The sequence below is a fragment of the Mastigoproctus giganteus genome, chromosome 1, assembly GCF_048544385.1.
Source record: "Mastigoproctus giganteus isolate SK-2022 chromosome 1, ASM4854438v1, whole genome shotgun sequence".
NCBI classification, from domain to species: Eukaryota; Metazoa; Arthropoda; class Arachnida; order Uropygi; family Thelyphonidae; genus Mastigoproctus; species Mastigoproctus giganteus.
Window position 1 is genome coordinate 200,494,812 of NC_143575.1, and position 24,239 is coordinate 200,519,050.

The 24,239-nt window shown below is 35.8% G+C and overlaps 1 protein-coding gene across 11 annotated transcripts in view; it reads left to right on the forward strand.

Moving 5' to 3' along the window:
- Syp (synaptotagmin binding cytoplasmic RNA interacting protein) overlaps window positions 1–24,239 on the forward strand; it is a 499,733-nt gene that overhangs the window by 331,209 nt on the left and 144,285 nt on the right. For 10 of the 11 annotated variants that reach the window (XM_090375502.1, XM_090375528.1, XM_090375520.1 and 7 more), the window contains 2 exons: window positions 6,134–6,207; window positions 6,538–6,701. In XM_090375502.1, the coding sequence (XP_090231628.1) occupies window positions 6,134–6,207; window positions 6,538–6,701 (238 nt within the window). The remainder of the gene's footprint in view (window positions 1–6,133; window positions 6,208–6,537; window positions 6,702–24,239) is intronic. The other variant, XM_090375582.1, reaches the window with a different exon arrangement.

Below are 24,239 nucleotides of genomic sequence, written 5' to 3' on the forward strand. Positions count from 1 at the left end.
AGGAAGGGAGGAGGTGTTATGCTGTTAATTAAGAAAAACATAAAATTAAAAGAAGTGCATCCAGTTGATATAGATGAACAGTGCACTGTTGAGTCAGTTTGGTGTGACATAAGCACTGCAAAAGCAAAAAGAGTAGAGAGCAAAAAGATAAGAGTAGGAGTGTGTTATAGGCCTAATGACTCGAATGAGTACAATGAACAATTGTACAGAGAAATAGAGTGGGCTAGAAATCGGAATGTCTTATAATGGGTGATTTCAACTTCCCAGATATTGACTGGAACTTGTGGGTTGGGCACTCACACACTAGTCAGACATTTGTGGATTTATTGGATGATTGTTTTCTGCAGCAGCATGTTCGAGAGGCAACCAGAGAAAGTAATACTCTTGATCTGGTTATCAGCAGTGATCATTCATGTATTAGGAATTGCAGATAAAAGAACCACTAGGTGGCAGTGATCACAGTGTACTGACGTGGGATTTACTTGAAGATTTAATTACCATCAGGGGTAAAGGAAAGGGTTTTTGCTTCCGTAAAGGCGAGTACAGTGGTCTCCGACAGTATTTAAATTCTGTACAGTGGGATCAACTGACGATGTTACCAACAGTAAATTCTAAGTGGGAAGCATTCAAGGAATTAATCGTAGATGCTAGTAAAAGTTTCATACCTATTAAGAAATATTGTTCAAGGTTTAGGCCTAAATGGTTGTCAAATGAACTAATAAGACTCGTAACAGAGAAGAAAAATGCATGGGATGCATATAAATTATCAAGCGACTCAGAAGCCTATGGCAGATATAAGTTAATCTGTAATCAGGTCACAAAGGAGGTTCGGCAGGCGAAGGCAGATTACGAGAAATCCTTGGCAAAAGATGCTAAGAAAAGCAGCAAGGATTTCTTTACTTATATAAACTCTAAAAGTTGGGGATGAATCTGATTGGTCCACTTGACATTGATGGTTCGACTGTTGATGATCCTGCTCAGATAGCAAACAAACTGAATGAGTATTTTGCATCTACATTCACACGTGAGGAATTATTAAGGTTTGAAAATGGCAGAAGGTTATCAAATTGTAGCAGGATATTTAATGATTTTGTAATAACTGAGAGCAAAGTGGAAGAGAAACTGTTGAAGTTAAACGTAAGAAAAGCACCTGGGGTGGATGGGATCTATCCAGTTATATTAAAGGAGGCAGCAAAGCAACTAAGCAAACCCTTAGCCATAATTATGAGAGCATCCTTGGACTCAGGGGAGGTTCCCACAGACTGGAGATGTGCAAATGTATCCCCAATTCACAAAGGGGGATCGAAAGGTGACACCGAGTAATTACAGACCAGTTAGTTTAACTTCTGTTCCGTGTAAAATAATGGAGTCGCTGGTTAAAGATGCATTGCAGGATCATCTAGACAAGACTGCAGCAATAATTCAGACACAGCATGGGTTTGTTAAGGGAAAGTCTTGTTTGACAAATTTGATAGGATAATATGATGTGGTTACAAAGGAACTGGATGCAAAAAATAATTTTGATATCATATATTTGGATTTCAGGAAAGCTTTTGACACTGTTGCACATGGAAGACTACCGTACAAATTGGAGAAGAATGGTATTAAGGGTAAGTTGCTACAATGGATAAAAAGGGTGGTTGAGTGGGAGAAGACAGACCAGACAGGGTAGTAATCAGTGGGCACTGCTCTTCGTGGACTAATGTTATTAGTGTAGTCCCACAGGGTTCAGTGTTGGGTCCACTGTTGTTTTGTATATTTATCAATGATATTGATGAAGGTATGTCAGGCTTAGTGTCGAAGTTTGCATATGATACAAAGGTTGGCAGGGTTGTTAATGACAGTAATGGCAGTGTGCTACTGCAACAGGATCTAGATAATTTGGGCAGATGGGCTAAGAAGTGGCAACTGAAGTTTAACCTTGACAAATGCAAAGTACTGCATATGGGTAGAAGTAACCCCAGAGAAACGTACCAACTGTGTGGTACTACACTTAAGGTGGTAGAAAATGAAAAAGACCTGGGTGTAATTGTGCAGGCAGATATGCAGTTTACTGAGCAATGCAGACAGGCTGCCAGGGCAGGTCATGGGGGTTTTGTCAGTGATATATAGGAATTTTGCTAGCAGGGAAAAGGAGGTGATTATCCCTCTGTATAAGGCAATGGTCAGGCCACGCCTTGAGTACTGTGTACAGGTCTGGAGGCCTCATTTTAGGAAGGATGTAGATTTACTTGAGTGTGTACAGAGAAGGGCAACAAGATTGGTGAGGGGAATGAAGGGATCCTCTTACCAAAAGAGGATTAAGTTCTGCAAATTGCAGTGGCTGGAGACTAGGCACCTGCGCGGTGATCTGATTGCGGTGTATAAGGCCTTGAATGGGTTGAGCACGCTGAATTCTGATGGATCCTTCCACTTGTTCAGATTACGTACCTAAGGGGGCATAAATTCAAATTAAGAAAGGACAGATGTAGAATAGATGTGCGGAAATTTGCCTTTAGCCAGCGGGTGGTTAATTGCTGGAACAAACTTCCATCTGTCGTTGTGGAAGTTGATAGGTTGAATAAATTTAAGGAGGAACTGGACAGGCATTTGGAGGGAATGGTGTGATTTTTTTTTTTTTGGCTGATGCTGCATAAGCTCATACATTTGCTTTCTTGCATCACATGCCACTACTACTACTACCTGATTGGATACTGTGGCACAGTAACAAAGGAATGGCATTGTTCAGACGCAGCATGGTTTTGTTAAGGGCAGGTCTTGCCTGACCAATTTGATTGGATACTATGATGTAGTCACAAAAGAACTGGATACAGGGAATAACTTTGATATTATATATTTGGATCTTAGAAAGGCTTTTGATACTGTTGCACATGGAAGAATGCTGCACAGATTGGAGCAGTGTGGCATTGGAGGCAAATTGCTGCTATGGATAAGGGGATGGTTGAGTGGCAGAAGACAGAGAGTGGTAATCAATGGACACTGCTCAAAGTGGACTAATGTTATTAGTGGAGTTCCTCAGGGTTCAGTGTTGGGTCCGTTGTTGTTTTCGGTGTTTATGAATGATATTGATGATGGGATATCAAGTTTAATGTCCAAATTTGCAGATGATACAAAGGTTGGCAGGGTTGTTAAGGACACCACTGATGCTATGCTGCTGCAACAGGATCTGGAAAGGTTGAACAGATGGGCTGAGAGCTGGCAAATGAAGTTTAACATTGACAAATGTAAAGTACTACATATGGGAAACAGTAACCCCAGAGCAACGTATCAACTCTGCGGTACTACACTGACAGTGGTGGAGAATGAAAAGGACCTGGGGGTAATTGTACAGGCAGATATGAAGTTCTCTGAGCAGTGCAGACGAGCTGCAAGAGTAGCTCATGGTGTCTTGTCAATGATATACAGGAATTTTTCTAGCAGGGATAAGGAGGTGATTATTCCCTTGTATAAGGCAATGGTTAGGCCACATCTTGAGTACTGTATACAGGATCTGATAGAGGTGTATAAGGCTTTGAATGGTTTCAGCATGCTCAGTGCCAATGGGATTCTTCATCTTGCTCAGAATAATGAGCTCAGAGGGCATAAATTCAAATTGAGGAAGGACGGATGTCGGATAGATGTATGGAAATTTGCCTTTGGCCAGCGGGTCGTTGGTTGGTGGAACCGACTTACATCACTTGTTGTTGAAGTTGATAGCCTAAACAAATTTAAGGCTCAACTGGACAGGTATTTCGAGCGAACGGAGGGGTGAAATGGGAGTGGTGTGTTTTTTTTATTTTTTTTTTTTTTGGCTGATGCTGAATAAGCTTGCTTTCTTGCATCATATGCCTCTACTAATGCTAATGCATGCAAGAAATAATTTTGACATCATGTACTTAGATTTCAGAATATCATTTTATACTAGTGCACACAAAGACTGCTATAAAAATTGGAGCAATTGAGAGAAAGTTGCTGCTATATCGATAAAGGGTTAGTTGAGTGGGAGAAGACAGAGAGTAGTTATCAAAAAACACTGCACTTCTTGGACTAATGTTTTTAGCTGAGTCCTCCATTTTTCAATGCTGTGCCCATTGTTGTTTTCTATATTTATTAATGATATTGATTGAAGGGATGTTGGGCTTAATGTCTTAAGTTTTCGGCAGATACAAAGGTTGATTGGGTAGTTATCCACACTTATGAGGATATTCTACTCCATTAAGATCTAGACAAATTATGCAGATAGGCTGGGAAATAGCAAGTAAAGTTTAATCTGAGCAAATGCGAGGTATTTCATATGGGGAGCAGTAATCTCAGATGTATACCAGCTGTGTGGCACCACACTCAGGGCAGTGGAGAATGAAAAGACCCGGGGGGGGGGGGGGGGGTAATTGTGCAGACATTTATGAAATTCTCTGGGCAGTGCAGGCAGACTGCCAGAAGAGATCGTGGCGTTTTGTCGTTCTACTGGGATTTTGTCATTTAAGTCGTAGTAGTAGTGGCATGTAATGCAAGAAAGCAAGTGTATGAGCTTATGCAGCATCAGCCAAAAAAAAAAAAAAAAAAAAAAAATCACACAACTGTTCCCTCTAAATGCCTGTCCAGTGTTCCTCCTTAAATTTATTTAACCTGTAAACTTCCACAACGACAGATGGAAGTTTGTTCCAGCAATTAACCACCTGCTTGCTAAAGGCAAATTTCCACACATCTATTCTACATCTGTCTTTTCTTAATTTGAATTTATGTCCCCTTAGGTACGTAATCTGAACAAGTGGAAGGATCCATCAGAATTCAGCGTGCTCAACCCATTCAAGGCCTTATACACCTCAATCAGATCACCACGCAGGTGCCTAGTCTCCAGCCACTGCAATTTGCAGAACTTAATCCTCTCTTGGTATGAGGATCCGTTCATTCTACTCACCAATCTTGTTGCCTTTCTCTGTACACACTCAGGCAAATCTACATCCTTCTAAAATGAGGCCTCCAGACCTGTACACAGTACTCAAGGCATGGCCTGACCATTGCCTTATTCAGAGGGACAATCACCTCCTTTTCCTTGCTAGCAAAATTCCTATATATCATTGTCAAAACCCCATGACCTGCCCTGGCAGCCTGTCTGCATTGCTCAGTAAACTTCATATCTGACTACACAATTACTCCCAGGTCTTTTTCATTTTCTACCACCTTAAGTGTAGTACCACACAGTTGGTACGTTTCTCTGGGGTTACTTCTACGCATATGCAGTACTTTGCATTTGTCAAGGTTAAACTTCAGTTGTCACTTCTTAGCCCATCTGCCCAAATTTTCTAGATCCTGTTGAAGTAGCACACTGCCATCACTGTCACCCTTTGTATCATCTGCAAACTTCGACACTAAGCCTGATATACCTTCATCAATATCATTGATAAATATACAAAACAACAGAGGTGATTAACTTATGATGTTCTTGAGAAGGCTACTCTTCTTAGGAATGTCATAAGTTTGTAAATTGCATCATCTGGAGACTAGAGCTGATTGAGGTGCTTAAGGGCTTTAATGAATTGATGAAGCTCAATGCTGATGGAATCCTTCCTTTTAATCAAACTACACACACATACGGGCTACACACTTCAAATTGCAATTGGATGTGCGGAAATTTGCCTTTGGCCAGGCAGTAGTGAATTGCTAGAGCAAAACTGCCTTGTAAACTGCCTTGTAGTATTGTGGATGTTTCTTGAATAAATTCAAGAAAGAACTAGATAAACTGCTAGTTGAAATGGGAAGTGTGTCCTCCCCGCCTATTCTGTCTAAGCTTTCTTTCTTACATCATATATAACAACTACTACTATTTATAATAGTAATAATATTCTACATCATGCACACTTTCCTGTTGGGGAATAACAGAATGAAGTTATCCCCTGTCTCCTGAATGGGTTCAGGTTTGTATTATGTACCCTATTCACACAATAAGGTTTTAGTTTTGTAAAGGAGGTTTGTGGACACCCTACACTTATTGTTTAGGAGAGAAACTTAAGTGATTGATACTCACTGAGCAGTTGAGAAAAATTATTTTGTTTTGTTGCAGTTTTTAAATAATATGGCTATTTCATATATGTATATAGTTTAGGGATTTGTAACTAATTGTGTTCTGTGTAATGATACCAACAATTCAATTTAGGATGATGGGCATACCACCCCCGCCGCCCCGGGGAAGAGGTGGCCGAGTAGCACCTTCAACAGTTCGTAATTATGGTAAGTTTGTGATACTATTCCTTTTTTATAACTTTTATTTTCACCCCCCCCTCTCTCTCCCTCTCCCTCTCTCTCTCTCTCTCTCTCTCTCTCTCTCTCTCTCTCTCTCTCTCTCTCTCTCTCTCTCTCTCTCTCTCTCTCTCTCTTGCTTGTCAACAGCTATCTTACATGATTTCTTTTATTTATTGTGTGTTTGTTTTTCCCGGCATGTAAAAACAAATCACATTCCAAGCATTCCATTTTATTTTCATGCAACTTGATTTTTTTCTTTTAAATTCGCCCCAAATGTTTGGAGCTATTAGAACAGACGTGCTTATTACTTTTCGTCAGATTATGACTACGACTACTACGGGTATGGTGACTATCAGGGAGGCTATGCGGACCCCTACTATGACGATTATTATGGCTGTTATGATGACTATTATGACTATGGCTATGGAACTGCACCACGACCCAGGGAACCAGTGGGTCGAGCCCGTGGTGGACCTGAGAGGGTGGGTTATATTACTGGAATGTTCTGTCCTATTTAATTGGTCGGTAGTCTTAATAAAAAGAAAGCATTAATTAACTTGGGGTGAACTGTGATGCCTTTTAAAAGAAGTACTGTACTTTACTTTTTTTCCTTCTCCCTTTTCTGAAATGAAAGGCATCCTTTCACTACAAGGTTATCATATCCGAGCTTCACGTTTGCTCTCATTCACATGCTCCACACACACACATAATACACACCTAATAAAACGCCGGGAAAAAATGCATTTTTCTTCTGTTCCTTCATTTTCTTCCTCATCTCCTTCCCCCATACTTAGAGTGATGATAAAAATTTTCTGTACCATCACTCTAAGAGTGAAAGCTCGGATATGATAATTTATTTACTCTGATATACAGAGATGAAATGTGACTTTGTATCAAATGTATAGGTCTGTTACTGCTCTGTAACAGGAGGATTACAGCCTGTTACTTGGAGTATAATGTGTTTTTTTATTCATCGCCAGTGTAAAGAAAGAAGCTCTGTGTTTACCAGCTTCTGTTTTAACAAAATACAAGACTTAATTCTATTCAGATGTCCTACCCTGTCTGTTAAATGTGAATGTGGAAAAATTGTAAACAAAAAAATTTTCTTAGTATTCAAGCTGTAAATCGTTCTCCGTTGTTCAATTTTATTGTTCATGCTGTACAAGTTAAATGTTATCTCCACTCATTTACTGCTTCGCAGTGTAACTCTTGTTTACACTATGTATATTTTGTGGTTATATTAATGTTTTGTGACTGTGAAAGAATATTAGTCACATGCCAAAAATAAAAATGAAACTCTTCCACGTGGGGACCACGAGTCTACATAAAATATTATAATTGATATAATGCTATCAATAGTTAATCTTATATTCTTCATTAAAAAAAATGGATTTTAAAATTTTTCCCATTTAATATTTATATATATATATATATATATATATTAAATGGGAAATGTGCGTTGTGTGGAGGGAGTAAACACAAATAAATAATGTTTACTCCCTTCTCTCTCTCTCTCTCACACACACACACACACACACTCACACACACACACACACTCACACACACACACACACACACACACACACACACACACACACACACACACACACACACACACACACACAATTTTTAAATTAATTTCATTAAAAAGAAAAAACAGTAATAATAAAAAAATTCTGGGACTTGTTAAGATGTGAGCACATACTTTCTGTCCTTGTAAGGCATGTATAAAATTGTGTTTTACATTGCCAGCTGTTGAAATTTAGTGTTATAAATCTGTAATCAGCTATTTATATTTAAATTTTCCTAAGGTATACACTTTTGTGACTTGTTGATATCTCAGTGAGTGTACGTAATTTTAGATATATGCGACTACTCTACATGAAAGTAAATTTCTTAGTTAATTAAAAAATTGCACTGATACCATATGGTACGACTTCTCCCTGGGAGTCGTCATCAGTGTTGCCCTGTGCATATACACTCACAGAAAAAAAAAAATAATAATAATAATAATAATAAAAATAACAAAAAAAATTTTTTTTTTTTTTTTTTTTTTTTTTGGTTCTGGATTTTATTGTGATTTTGTGATTCTGAATATAATAAGATGTCACAAAGTGTTTTTATGCCAGTGCCCATTTCTACTTTTATACTCTAGTACCAATAACAGAGTGTAAATTGTAGTAAAGCAGTATTTGGTTTCCTGAGAATCTGAGTGGGGACAGAGAAGTAGAAAGTTTAAGAGAAGTGTTAGCGCTACAAGAAAACAAAAAGCAGGTGGTGGGAGAGATTGTTTTTCTGTTCATATTAATCTTTGGATTAATTTCAGTAATGTGTTACTGGCTTTGATACATTTTCCCTTATATTATGATAAATTGAAGTTATAGTTCAAACTATCAGCCTCAATTACCTGTTCTCACAATCAGTGACTTGCTGACTAAAAGAAAACTTCCTACAATATAGTCTAAACCTCTTCCCTTGTAATTAGAATTTATGTCCCCGATTTCTGGATTTCTCCCTAATAGTGAAAATTCTTTCTTCATTCATTTTACTAACCACTCTCAGAGCTTTATAAACCTCAATCAGGTCACTTCTAAGATGCCTAGGTTGCCAATCTCACCATTCGAGTTGCCCATCTTTGGACCCTTTCAAGAATCTCAATGTCTTTTTTCAGATGAGGTCTCCATACTTGAACACAGTACTCCAAAAAATGGTATTACAATTGCCTTATACAGTGGGATTATGACCTCCATATCTCTACGGGATAACGTTCAATAAATCATCTATGGAACACCATGGGATTTCCTGGCTGCCTGTTTATACTGCTCAGAAAACTTTATATTTGCCTGTATTATAACTCCCAGATCCCTTTCTTCCTTTACTCTTTTTAATTCAACTCCATCAAGTGTATAATCCTTTTTCGGGTTTCTATTCCCCTATGCAAAACCATGCATATTGCTGCATTGAAACGAAGCTGCCACTTTTCTGACCATCTTTGAGGTCTGTTCAAGTAATTCTGAAAGAGTGTTTCTTGGTACTCAACATCAACTAATCTACCAGTCTTTACATTGTCTGCAAATTTTGACATCAATCCTTTCTCTCCCTTAGCCGATGTCATTTATGTAAATGAGAAACAACTGTGGTCCAAGAACCAAACCTTGGGGGGTGGGGGGGGCACTTCAGACTTTACATTGATCTGAATAATATCCATTAATCTTAACCTTCTGCCTTCTGCCCTACAGCCACTCAGCAGTCCATCTTAGAATATTTCCAGTAATCTCAACATGTTCCTGCTTATACGGTAACTTTTTTTGGCAAGGCATTTGACGCAGTCCCTTATGAGGGGCTGGGTCAAATGCCTTGCCAAAATCCAAATAAATTATGTTGAAATTGTTCTCTACCTCCAGCTCATGAGTAACTGTGTTAAATTAGCTTACTAACTTAGTTAAACATGGTTTTCTCTTAACAGAACCATGCTGTGTGTTATTCAGAATTCTATATCTAATCTAAATGTCCCTGGATTGCACTCTTAATCATTGCCTCTAAGATTTTTCCTGGCATTGAATTAAGACTAATTGGTCTGTAGTTACTCTTAGAATTGCCTTTATGTATTGGTGAAAAATTGGCACTTCTCCAATCCAAAGGAATCTCTCCCGAGTCTAGAGATGCCCTCATAATTAACTTCAATGGTTGAATACGTTCCCTGATGGCCTTCCTCAAAATTACTATGTATATGCCATCAATTCTAGGAGCTTTACTTGCATTTATGCCCATAAGTTTTTCTAATAAACAGTTATCTGTAATTTTGAAATTGCTAATTTCCTGTGACTCAGCCTCACTCGCACAGCCTCTTCTAAGCATGAAGGCTCTTTCTTCAGTGAAATCGGATGCAAGGTACCTGTTCAATTCCTCAACATCACCTGGGTAGTCTAAGGCTTCACATACATGAAAAAATTATTGTCCCCATTCTTTGCTCTTTTAGCCAGTACTTTCTCATATGTAGCCTTGGCCTTTCTAACCTTATTTGTGGTATTATTTCAGATCAATTTGTACTTGTTGTAGGCTTCAGTTATTTTTATCAATCTGTAACTATCCAGTGCTATCTTTTTCTGTTCTGTTTGACCAGCCAGCTCCACATTCGTCTAAAATGACTTCTAGCTCTTCAAATTAATCAGTTATTTAAATTTTTACTCTATATTAATGGCTTGTACCTTTAATATGATTGCATAGTTAGAAGTCATAAAGGCAGAATGATGGTTCCAATCCCACCTGACATTTGTGGGTTTTCTGTAGACAAGTATGGATAGTACCATCCTTGATAGTCATAGAGATATCCAGGAATGTCATAGTCTTTTTCATTTTACAGATGTAACTTACTGTTCTGTAAATTAGGGGTAGCATGTAAGCTTTCAAGTTGGAAAGGGGACGGCTAAGGAATTTTTTTTCATTTCAAAGCTCGTGAGCATGTCTCAAGGATTTCATGTAACAAAACCAATTTTATTCAGTGAATTCTGACATTAACATAAACTCAATTCTAATGCAAACAGAGTATCATTCCCTTATTATGCTTTTGCCATTCTGGCTATAGTCTTCCTTCGCAGAATGTCTTTGTTCTTAAATTTTGTCAGGACAATAATATCAGGTTTTCTCTCGAAAAGGAAAGGTGATTTCATTCCTGGACATTTGCATTACTCTCAGAGACTTCCATACATATGTCTGTAGTAATTTCACCGATACAGAATTTACAGGTCAGTTTTGAATTACTACTTCAGTAATGGCAGTAAAAGGACAGGAGTCATGAATAGTTGTCATGAGCTATTGTAAGACCTGATTTGGGGCCCTATATACTTGTAATAAGGACGAACTGGGATTAATTGATCCCTATAATTTAATTAATACCTGTGGTTAATTAATTAACTTTAAAAGCATCTGCCTCTGAATTTCTGTAATATAGCCATTTAAGGATACAATATCTTATACTCCACTTTTTTGTGTGTATTTTTTTCTCTTAATATTCCATTATTTCATCCATTATGAGTTCTTGTAGTTTTATTCCATTTTAAATACTTTTCTAATTATTATGTTAGGTTAATGAAATCAAAGTAGTGTGTATGTGCAGGTGCCACTGCTGATACGTCATTGTGCTGACAGGGTTTTTTACTATTATTATTGCTATAATTCCAGTTACAGAACGAATAAGAACCTATAGTACTTTAATACTATGTGTAGGTTGAAGGTAATTGTTGATATTAGACTTGAATTGATGTAAGTTGGACTACTTAAAAATACTTGTGAAGGAAAGGTTGTTGCAAAGAACGGAAGTAAAAAAAAAAAAAAAAAGGTAATTAAAGAAGAGAGGAAATAAAAGTTTCTGGAAGGTTTGTAAGGGAGCGGTGGAATTGCTGAAGAGCAGTACCCATCGAAATATCTTTAGAAAAGGCATGCAACAGAAACTGAACAACTGCCATGGAGAATGGAGTGTTAGGTGGTTTGACAGTGGTTTGCAAACTGGGTGCTCATACTTTTTATAGAGATGCCATGAACTTCCTGAAAATTTATCTCCTTTTTCATGAATTTGATAAATCCTTAGACTTATTTTTAATGATCAGTAGAGTGGAGAGTGTAATTAAATTTCCATTCTCAGAAAGTTTTGATAAACATGTAGACTTATTTTTAACAATCAGTAGAGTGGAGTGTGTTATTGAATTTGCATTCTGAGAAAGTTGCCCAAATTGGGAGACAAACTTCGTGGAATTCACTCACCTGTCTTTTCAGTTTGAATAACTGATGATTTGGTTGACCAGCATTCTACTGTAAAAGAAATTCAGCAGCATTTCTTTCAGAAGAATAAACTTGTAAAATTTTGCTACAGTAGAACTAAATTTACATTTGTAAATTTGGGGCATGTGTCAAATCATAGTGCATAATTTTAGGGTACTGTCTGCCGAGAAAGTTTGAGAACCACTGGTGTTGGAGCTTGAAAGAGTTAAGGCACAACCCAAGATGCAGGAATGATATTCCACTTCAGGGTAGATTTGTACACAGTCAGTAGTTCTTAAGAAAAGTAATGTCAAGATCAAAAAGGAAAACCCAGTTTTTGAAGCAGGGGAAACAATTTTTGTTATGTCCTTATGTGAATAAAGGTTACAAGTCAGTTATAAAGTGATCCTCATTAAAAATGTGTCTTGTTTAGAATCTGAGTGTTGTCAAAGGTGAGCATGACAGCAACACATTTTTTTCACCCCATTGAAGAATTAACCACATATTGGTATTTAAGGAGTTGGTGCTGGATATTCAGTAGGATGATTTCCCAGCAGATGAAGAAAGTCATCAATATAAGAAAAAGAGTGGGAGAAAGTGCAAGAAAGAACTGTGGAAAACACCAGCATTAGTTGAAGTTAGAAACCCATCCACCATCACTCGCATTAAGCAGTCAAAAAGAAAACTGGCTACCATATTGCAAAAATCAAAGCCATCCTATATGTTGGTAGCTTGCTTAAGACCTTTTTGCCAAACACAACCAAAAGCCTTGGATAAGTCAGGAGCAGCTACTTCAGTTTTTCAGAACTTTTTCATCAAATTTGTTCAAAGATGAGTATCATTGGCCAAGATAACTGTTGGAATCCTTCCTGTCCCTCATTTATTTGGCTTATTTCTTCACTTCTTTACTAGAGGTAAATGACTGGATATGAACAAATTTCTATGCCAAAGGGGGACAGGAAACAGGCTTAAGCCCTGGAGCACAAGCTTTGAGAACAAGTGGAGAAGTGCTATCAGGACAATAAACTTCTTAGCATCAAGATAGTTCCAGATTCTTCTAATGCTATTGTGTTACAAGAACATGAGAAGAATTAAGCGACTTTTCTTGGCATGGTAGTTAGTAATATACCAGAAATCACCAGAGCAAAAGTTGGAGGCAAAGTAGCACACTAATAAGTAGTGTTATCTTTAGCTGGGGATATAACATAACCATCAGGTTGTAACAGAGGTTGAAATATGGATGGATAAAAACTTTGGCCATAAACCAATCTGTCTGTCACATGGAATACTCAGAATCTTCTTCACATCAGTGCATCATGTAGAGTCAAAATAAGTGAACATTAACTGCACAAAAAACTACTTTCCAAAAAAATCTGCATAAGACATTGTACAAATATATAACAATTAATTTTTAACTTTAGTGACACCCATTTCTGTCTATGGTCTGCTAAGTTATTTACAATTTCTGTCAATCTCAGCAATTGGTGTCCTTGTCCAGCACTCATCTGACTTTTTCTCCTAATTATATGCTTTGTGATTCTTAAGGCTCAGATTGTGGTTCTTATGCTTGTACAGTTTGGGATTCCTTATAAGATACTTCATAATCCGGAATTTCCTCCCCCCCCCCTTTATTATTATTTTTTTTTATTAATTTTTTGTGGTTTTAAATCTACCTATTCTGTCAGATTCATTTCTTGCCCCCTGTCACTTTGGTAACTCCTTAGATGATTCATCTTTTGAATTTGTTTCTTTCTTTGAAATGGCTTTCCTTGCTCTACCTTTCCAAATAATGAAGTAAATTTCTGTGGTGATTTTAGTGTTTGCAACTCTGACTGGCTTCATTTTTCTTCTTGTACAAACCCAAGACTGATTAAATTTCTGTTACTAAAATGACCTATAATTTATCAGCATCCCTAGTTGGATCACTATGTGTACACACCCCTCTGATTCAGATATTTGCTTAGATTGTTTACACTGGAATAATCATCCTTTAAAGTTCGGTTCGGTTCTTTTATGGACGAAATCAACACACTAAACTTAGAAGTTGGAAGTCAAGTGTAATTACAAATATTGCTGTCTTTGCATCAAAACAACTACTCTTTTCCCATTATAATTTTTTTTAAGGGTTTCCAAATCTGTACAATTTTCAATCTCTCATTCCATAAAATATTGTGATCCTCAGTTTCTGCTCCATGACTTTACTATACATATTATAATAGGCATTAGTTTTCTGAATTAGCTTTGGTAATTCCAAAGCTAATTTAGAAAACTAGTTCCAAAGCTAATTCAGAAAACATTTCTAGACCTGTTTCTTTCTTCAAAAGAAAAACAGGTTTCTTTTATAAAAGAAACCTGTGAAATGCTTAGTGAACATCCTTCAAATTTCGGTTCCAATCTCACACTAATTTCTCCTCCCCTGCTTTTGCAAGCAGGGGAGGAGAAATTAGTGTACCACTGGTACAGTGTGTACCTTAGCGTGGCTCTCTTAGTAATGAGCAGAATATATGATATGTTAGGAAAGTCAAAAGTGGTAGCATACAACATTTGAATCCAGTTATTATCATGTTCCAGTTATCTGCTTTTTCGCTGTATATATATTTTTCTTTTATGATTTGTGTATAGAACTATTGACGATATCTCCCAGAGAAAGGCATCACATGTGGTATCTATTAGGCAACTAATAAATTAATTTTTATGCAGAATAGTGTCATATACCAAAGTATTAATCCATCAGAAATGCCCTTTGATGAATATACTAAAATAATTTTCATCTATTAATTCTTTTAGTATTCCAGAATTTTATTTAATTACCTGGATTAATTTTTTACTTATGCTTTGCTGTTGACATATTTTATCAATGAAATTTTTCTTTAATTTTACCTGTAATTCATATAGACTGAAAAGATTTTTTTTTAAAAGTCCTTTTTTTTTCAGAAAATGAAAACTAGGTAATAAAATTATTTTATTTTAAAATTATTTTTTGAATTTCTGAAAATAGCTAAATTTCCCATGAATGGTATTTAAAGTGCATTATGATCTCTGGTTTTTTTTATTATTTTTATTTTTTTAAGTTTTTTGTACTAGACTTACCAAATTGCTCATATTGCTAACGTTATTTTCTCAATTTCTGAGTTACTATATTCATTGTGCATTTTGGTTAAAATGATTGCTTTATTCCATAAATTTACTACACATATTTAAATTTATTAATTTTTTCACCTCTGTATAGTGTGAATGCATTTCACACACTTCAAATCTTTCTGTAAAAAAAGCTGAGATCATTGTAATCACTTATTTTATTTTTTTATGTAAGAATTACTTACTTGTCAAAGGGGATAATAAAATGGAAGAATTAGAATCTGGGAGGGAGGATGAACTAAATTTTGTGTCTCTGTGAAATAGAAAGATGTGTACAGTTGTCTTTATATATATATATTTATGTATATATATATATATATATATATATATATTTAAATTAATCTAATAGAATTTCATACCTGTATGTTTTGTTGTGACTCACCTGATTAGAAACACTACAAATTCTTTTAGTGTGATTTTGATATTCAATGTCGTGTTAAGATTGAGAGTGAAGCTTTTTGTGCCATACGTCCTCAATCCAAAGTCTGTTGATGGTGAAAAATAAACATGCGCACACACATACATATAACTGTGTGTGTGTGTGTGTATTGTATATGTATGTATGTATATGCACACATATATATACATACACAATGTCCAAAATATATATGAAATTGGATTGAGTTTTTTCCCCGACTTGTATATTCATATGATGTTCTGATATACAGTGTTGCCGAGCAGTTCATTGGACTGAAATAAGGAAAATAAAAAAGTTGAACTTTTTTATGAATAGAGCTTTTTTCACTTTGATTGCTTTTTAAACTATTTCAAACATAGTGCTGTCAGATACACAGAATATACTTGCATTTTAATTCCCACTGTTATTTTTAATTCAGTTCACTTAGCATTGTTGTCATACTTCGTGAAAAGCACTATAATTAAATTTGAAACAAGAGCTTGATGGTCTTGGAATGATGTTAACATAAAACCTCAGTTATTATTTCACCAGTAGAAGTAGAAATTTTGACTTGTAAATGATTGTGTAGGCAGAATTAGGAATAATCACATTTAAGTAGATTCCTGCAACTCTCGTTATTGAGTCATACAGTGTGTAATACATAGGCACTATAACTAAAATCAACTATCTTCTCTTTTTTATTTCAGGTACTTCAATATACAATTAGTAAGATTTAGTTAAGTAAATATCTATAAATAAATAAATAAATAAAATAAAAAAAGGTGATGACTTTTTTGTGCTGACACATTAATTTCATTGTCAGGGAAAGAAACTTGATGCCTGCCAAAGAAAGATATGGGCTAACAATCAGTAAGGACCAAGTTCTGCATATATAGAGGCTGGCTCATTATTTCTTTGCCTAGCTTACGAGTGTGCATTCTTGCATTGATTTGTAACATGATAATCTGCTCTGACATTTTCCTTGGTCTTTTGTTGAACTGGCTGGTACACAACATTTACATAGCTGGTTACTGTAATAATGACCATTAGTTGTCAAACCTTGTGGCAAAAATTCAATTTGACTTACTTCTGCACTGCAAATTTGCCAAAAGGACATTGGCCAATGCTTTGCATACTGATTTGAATTTTTTGGGTAGAGAAAGAGAGATACATGTGGCACCACTCGAGTTGGTTCACATTAACTCAGCTGTGAAGTGTTGTTTCATAATTCATTTTTGCATTTTCTGCAAGAATGTATATCTCCTTCCAAATTTTGCCACCGCAAATGTTCTGTGAACATAGCAGTTCACTTATTCCTGTCAAACACTAGCATATTTGATACCTATTACTGGCATTTTTATATATATGAAGGCTGTTCAGAAAATACACTGACTGGCAACACTGCTTCATTGCTATGGTGACGATTTTGCGGTCTACGAACGTTCCTCCACCTTTTCTTAGTTTGTGCAAGTGTATCATGTAGTATTCATTTTTGTGTTTGTTATAACAGTTTATGTGAAGTGTGTTTTCTGAAGGGCAATTGAGAAAGATATTTCATTAATTATTAGACAAAGAATCGCAATTGAATTTTGTGTAAAGTTAGGCAAAAGTGGTCAAAATATGTTTGAGATAATTCAAGAAGCATGCAGTGAAGAAGCCTTGGGCAGAACATTGTGGAAGCATTTTAAGGATGGGGAAAAAAGCATATGAGATTAACAAAGAAGTGGGCGCCCGTCAACCTCAGTGAACAATGAAAACATTGAGGAAGCCAAAATGTTATGGAAATAAAATAGACATTTATCGATTTGTGATCTGGCAGTTCAGTTGAATGTTGATGCGGCAAGATGTCGCAAAATTGTAAAGGGACACCTTAATATTTCACATGTTTGCGCAAGATGGGTATGCCACGATCTTACCACAGAGCAAAAAGAATGGCACATTGAACTTTGTCAAGCCTTTATTGACAAGGTGGAAGAAGAGCCCGCCTTTTCGAATAAAATAATCATGTGTGACGAGTCCTGCATTAAACATTTTGATCGCGAGTCATTGAGTTCCTGAGACACAAACTGTAAGTGGAGAATATTATGCTAACACGTCAGTTCACCTCAAAGGAACAATTTGTAAAAAAAGACCGGAACTTCTTAATCAAGCACGGTTTCTTCTTCAAGATAATGCTAAGCCACATGTTGCACAACCAGCAATGCAAGCTTTAGAGAAAATTGGTGGTCAACCACTGGACCACCCTCCATACAGCCCAGACCTTGCACCATGCCATTTCTGGGCTTTCCCGAGCCTCAAAAAAAGAGTTGAGAAGAAAAAAATTTAACACAAGTGAAGAAGTTAAATCTGCCACATTTGCCTTTCAGAAATTGTGCTGCAGCATGTGTTTCAGAAGGTAGTGAACCAATATAAAAGGTGTATAGAATGTGAAGGACACATTTTGAAAAGGAGACCCATACCAACCTCCCAAGTGACTAAGACTCAGAGCAGTGATCTCAGTCTGCGTATTTTCGGAACAGCCCTCATACATAACAGTAAAAGTGACCATAAACAAATTTTTCACACTTCTAGCACATACAGTTTAGATGCAGTATTGGATACAATAATACTCTTTTTTCCAAAATTCTTTTTTGTAGTGCAACAAATACTTGCCTTATATATGTGATCATTTGACGACTTTTTTATATCATAAGTTATTTGTGCTAGGCATATATATACACACATAATCTTTTAATGAGGCATCTTCACCATATTGTACATATACTCCTTTCTTCTACATGAACAATTCTATCATAAATTTGATCACAGTAAAATCAGGAGCAAGCTACTACCATGGATTAAAAGAACATTTCCAAAACACTGGTGGAGAGTGTTCCACAGAGACTAGAGACTGTCATAAGGTTAAAGATTTCAGCACAAATAAAGTTTTCTTCCAAATAAAGGTTATTTATAAATATGGAGGTGTCAGGATGTTAATGGTAGAACACTGTAAACTGACTCATCTTTCTGACTTAGAGTTTCGTTTTGCGAATGGAAAGTAATTTGCTGTCCCTGTTTAAAAGAAAAAAATGTTATTGAGAATTTAGTTTGTATGTTTGACTTCACAGTGTGATTTCATATATTAGTATGCAGCATGGAAGGGGGGGGGGGGACAGCTATCTCAAGGTTACCATCAACTTGACCTTTTCTTCCATAGTGTTAGAACAGCATGGGAAGCCAAGAAAATGACCTCAAAAGCACCTTTTTTTTTTTTTTTTTTTTATATCTTCTCTGCTTTAGTCGTTTTATCCATGTAGTGTAGGGAAGTCATGGGCTTTTGGTGCAGTCCAAAAAATGATTAAAATAAAATTAACGTAAAACCATGTAAGAAAAAAATCGCTTTTGTTTATAAAGAAAAATACAAATTTATGTAAATAAATTTTCAGTAAATTAAAAATGAAATTTATTTAAACCATGTACAATAAAATCACTTTTGTTTATAAAGAATTGTAAAGCATCGGTATGTACTCCATATTTCTATAAATATGAGATGCGATCAAAAAGTTCACAGGCTGAACTCTTATTTGGGAACTGAAGCCTACCAGCCCTTCAAATTGATCTCCTTGAGACAAAATTGTAGAAACACTGATTCTAATGTTTCCGCTATTTCTGGAAACTCCTGATAGCCATTGTTTGGAATTGCAGATAATTCCTATGTTTCGTTTTGAATAATATCCTTACTCAATGCAAATCTGTGATCTTTCAAATGGGCTTTCAAGCTTAGGAAACAAAAAAAAAAAAAAAAATCACACGGAGCTAAATTTCTCTAAAAAGCATCACGCCATTACTGTAGAACTTTTGTAGCATTCATGGTTCTCCCTCTTTGCTTATGTAGAGCACATTTATAATGAACAATACCCCATGAATCAAAAATGATAAGTAGAAGCTTCGCAGTTTATCAAGATTGGCTTGCTTTTTCAGGCATTTGAAAAGACAGAGGATTCCACTGAGAGTGGGCCTTTGTTTCTGGGCAGGGCGGCCTTATTTTGAAAATTGGTAAGCGGGACAACTTGAAACGTAAAATAAAAATATAAAATTACAGTTAAAATAAATTTTTTTATCAACCAATCATAATATTTATTTGTTATATGATCGTTGTTAATATGTATTTGTCCTATATAAACTATAATATTTGTAGCGGTTATTTTAAAAATAGTTTTATTTTTACTTTTATTTTAAATATTTTTCTTTAGATTTCACTAGTTTTAAAATTTCTTCTTCTTCCAAAGATTTTAAAAAGTTTTTAAATTCTGAACAGGACATGCTATAGTTTTCTTTTGCCATAAGTTCATCTTCTAACTTTTCTAATAAGACAGTTTCTTTCTTTCCGCCAAGCAGTTTTCATTAAGCTGAAAACTCTTTCTGATGAAGCATTTGAATGTGGTTATTCACTGCACTTTACACTATCTTAAATGATTATTACTGTTTTTTTTTTTTAATTTTCGAAATTACTTCACTTTAACAATTCATAAAAACGAAAATTCATTTGAGAATTATTATTAAAATAATGTATGGCACAGATAAATTAATATGTTATACTTGTAATTTAAAACAACCAAGAGAAAAAACATTTCTCAGTTCTATTTTTTATTTTTATTTTTATTATTATTTTTTTTTTAGGAACATTAGCAACTAAGGCCATATTGCTCCGAGGATATGCGGTGGTCATTCCCTGACCATTCCGCATCCTCCGTATTTGGTGGTCATGGGCTCGAACCCCGGTCTAATCAAGAAGCGTGTGCTACGCACTGCCGCTCCTGCCCTCAATTCTAATTGTATTTTTGTTATTAGAATTAATTTTTAACACATCCGTTAGATTCCAATAAGAATTAATTAAAAATACGTAAAATCAACAAATTAACAGTTTTTTCCCTCTCTTATCGGGACAAATGATGGTATTATCAGGAAATGGGACTTGAAGTTCTAAATCGGAACAATCCTGGCCATATCGGGATGGTTACCAACACTGTTTCTGGGTCATACACATACCCATGATTTATCACCAGTAATGATGGAAGAAAGCATCAAGAATTGTTTTGTAACATTCATGGTTCTCCCTCTTTGACTTTGTAGGGCACATTTATACTGACCAATACCCCATGAATCAAAAACAATAAGTATAAGCTTCACGTTTTATCAAGATTGCCTTGCTGTTTTGGGAGTTTGTGAAGATAGAAGCTTCCATTGAGAATGGGCCTTTGTTTCTGGGTCATAGTCATATTTTTTTTACCACAAGTAATAATGGAAGAAACAAAGTGGGAATCAGCAGCAGTATATTCACAAAGATGGTGATATGCAAGAACTAGCTGAACTCTGTGATCATCAGTGGGGATTCAAGGCACAAACTTTTAGCAAAGTTTATGCCTTGAATCATTGTTCATGCCATGTGCAGAACACTAATGTTTTTTACCATTCCCTCAATGTCTTGTTGTTCATTTTCAATTCTAGTGGTAATTTGCTTCTTAAATGTTTTCTAATGTAGCTAAGATTCTTTATTTCTTTTTCAAATTGTGGTATTGGTAAATTAATAATAATAATTAAATAATGTATTATTATACAGTATAAGTATTTTTCTTGCTGTTCTGATCACAAGTTTAGGACAATTTTTTCTACTATGCACATTACAATAAATATTAAGTGCCTAAATATACTAAAACTTTTTTCCCTTAATTTTCATTTCTAAAATGGGGGTGCATCCTATATTCTCATGTGTCTTCTATGCCATGAAATATGGTATATCTTTAAGTAAATCCAAAATCAGTACACTGATCACTGCAACCTTGTGGTTCCTTTATCTGCAAATTTTTAATGCATGAATAATCACTTCTGATCGCCAGATCAAGAGTATTATTCTCTCTGGTTGCCTCTTGAACATGGTGCTGCAGAAAACAATCATCCAATAAATCCACAAAAGTCTTGCTAGTGTGCAAGTGACTAACCAACAAGTTCCAGTCAATATCTGAAGTTAAAATCCACCATTATGAGACATTCTGATTTACTGGCCCACTCTATTTCTCTGTAAAATTGTTCATTGTGCTCATTAGAGTCATTAGACCTATAACCCACTCCTGCTCTCATTTTTGCTTTCCCAGTGCTTAGTCACACCAAACTGACTCAACATTGCACTGTCTATGTCAAATGGATGCATTTCCTTAGATCTTGTGTGTTTCTTTACTAATAGCATGACCCCTTTCCTATCCTATCTATCCTTTCTGTACATATTGCACTCCCCAAATTCCAATTCTGCTCCGCTTATATCTATCTGACACTGCATCTCTGATATGCCAACAATATCTGCCTTTAATGTCTTGATCAGAACTTCAGATTCATCAAATTCACTTACTGTACTTATAGCATTGGTGTACATGCATCTGTTCTTACTCTTAGTTATCCTAACACAGCCCATGTATTTATTTGTTTAATGATGGCTCCCACCATTCCTTGAAACCCCCCAGCCCTTTCCCCACCTTCCAAGTGGAGGTGGGGGAAAGGCTGAGAGCTGGGGGGTTTCAAGACTCATTCTAATAGAAGCAGTGCAAAAATCACTTTCACCTCTTTCTGCGGTTACTGTTAATCATTTACTCTGTGAATCCCCCCCCCCACAAGCTAGCAGTTTTCTGACCCACCTAACACTGCCTCAAGCATCAGCAAACAATCTTGCACCCCGAGTATCCCATCCCTGTAGAAGCAGTCTATCTTGCACAATCTCTCCAGGGCAAAATCGATTGACAAGGGTCTCATCAAATATTCCCTCTTATCGTGTCTGGGCAGAATTGTGCAGACACTTTCAAATTTAACCATAACTCACAACTTTTTTCAGCATTAACCTGTATGTGTTAATTAAATCTGTAGATTTCTTACTCTTAAGGTCATTAGTACCAATGTGTACAACAATACAGCAGGCTCTCGTTATAATGCGGTTTGCTTTATGCTCATTCGCTATAAGGCTGTTCTTGTATTATAACCCATATCTCATTCTAATGCTGTCACAACTCACTATAACGCTCTTTTTCCAGCATACAGATTGAATTTTTGGCATGGTTAATTAATGAAAACATTTCATCTGATGTCGATAGCTTGAAAATGAATAGCAAAGTTTCCCACACCAACTTGGAAAATTTTCTCACCCTTGGTGAAATTTTCTCCCACGCTAATTTAATTTAATTGCAATACAGTGACTTGTTACATAGTTCCAAGATCAACATTTTAAAAAATGATGAAGTATATTGCTTGTAATATTTGCATTATATGCATTTATTTGAAGTCTAGTCATCACTTAGTACAGTGTTAGACATCGTCCATAACAGACAGTCTACTTGAACATTGTGTCATAATTAATGCAACGCAGTTACATTTTTGAAGATTAATAATGGCAGATAAGAATTAAAAAGTAACGACGTCTGGATGCGGTACGAAGTCTATTAAGAAAAGGACTGAATTTAAAAATTAAATTATACGTTTTGAAGCGAATTGATTCTGCTCAACCACAAGTGGATGTGTTCAATAATGTAGGGCTGGCAAGTTCAACTGTAAGAACAATTATAAAAAATAAAGAATTAATTTTAGAGCGGGAAAGACAGCTGTTCCACTGCAAGCAACTAAATTGATAATAGCTAAGCCGGCTATTATAATTGATATGGAAAGACATCTAAATAATTTTATTGAAGATAATATCCAGCGGCCAATTCCGTTAAGTTAAATTTTATTAAAGAAAAAGCAATTAGCCTATATGATGATCTGAAGAAAGATCACCTTAAAAAAATGTGGAACCATTTAAAGCCAGTAAGGGCTGGTTTGATAGATTTAAAATCCAGGTAGAAGCTGCAAGTGCAGATCAAGAAGCTGAAACTTTCAAAAAAGAACTTCTAAAAATTATCGAATAGGGGTGGTATACTTGTCAACAAAAAGCATGCCAGGCTTCAAAGCAGCGAAAATCGGTTGACTCTATTGTTGAGTGCTAGTGCTGCTGGGGATTTTAAAGAAAACCCTTTTAGTTTACTGGGAAGAGGCCCAAAATTGACCAAAGATACAAAAACTCAACAGCTCAGGGCCATCAGATTAATAAATTCATGATTTTTATTGGCATGTTAAGTTTAATTTAGATAGGTAACATACTTACTTATCACATAATTATATACATATATAATGGAGAATATTTTATATGTACAAATTTTTAATATTAAATATTTTGACCGACATTTGTGCGTCTTTTCACTACCGTTTATTATTGATTAGGAAATATCCAATGGCATAGACTGTGACTCACAAATAGATAGGCTACATTATTGGAATACGGCACTCACTTAGCGCTCTGTTTTTCGGGAACAAATTATCGGCATTAAGCGGGAGTCATCTGTATCACCTTTTGCCCCTGAAAGATGATATCTTTCAGGGGCAAAAGGTGAGCTGAAGAAAGGAACAGAAAAACACTCTTCACTACTCATTATATAAATAAATTTAAAATATCAAGTGGCACGCACAAGCAGTAACCTCCAGCCACAACTGATAATCGTGAACTAACTCCATTCTGACACATAGGCGACACAAGTGGATAGGAAAGGTAATCATCGCTTACAGGCTGAATTTCAAGAGGGTGCCGAAATATTTTTCGATATTGTTTTCTAATTGGTTAATGCTTATTAGTATTCAGCATTTAGGACGGCAAATTTTATTTTGCTTGCTGGTGGCA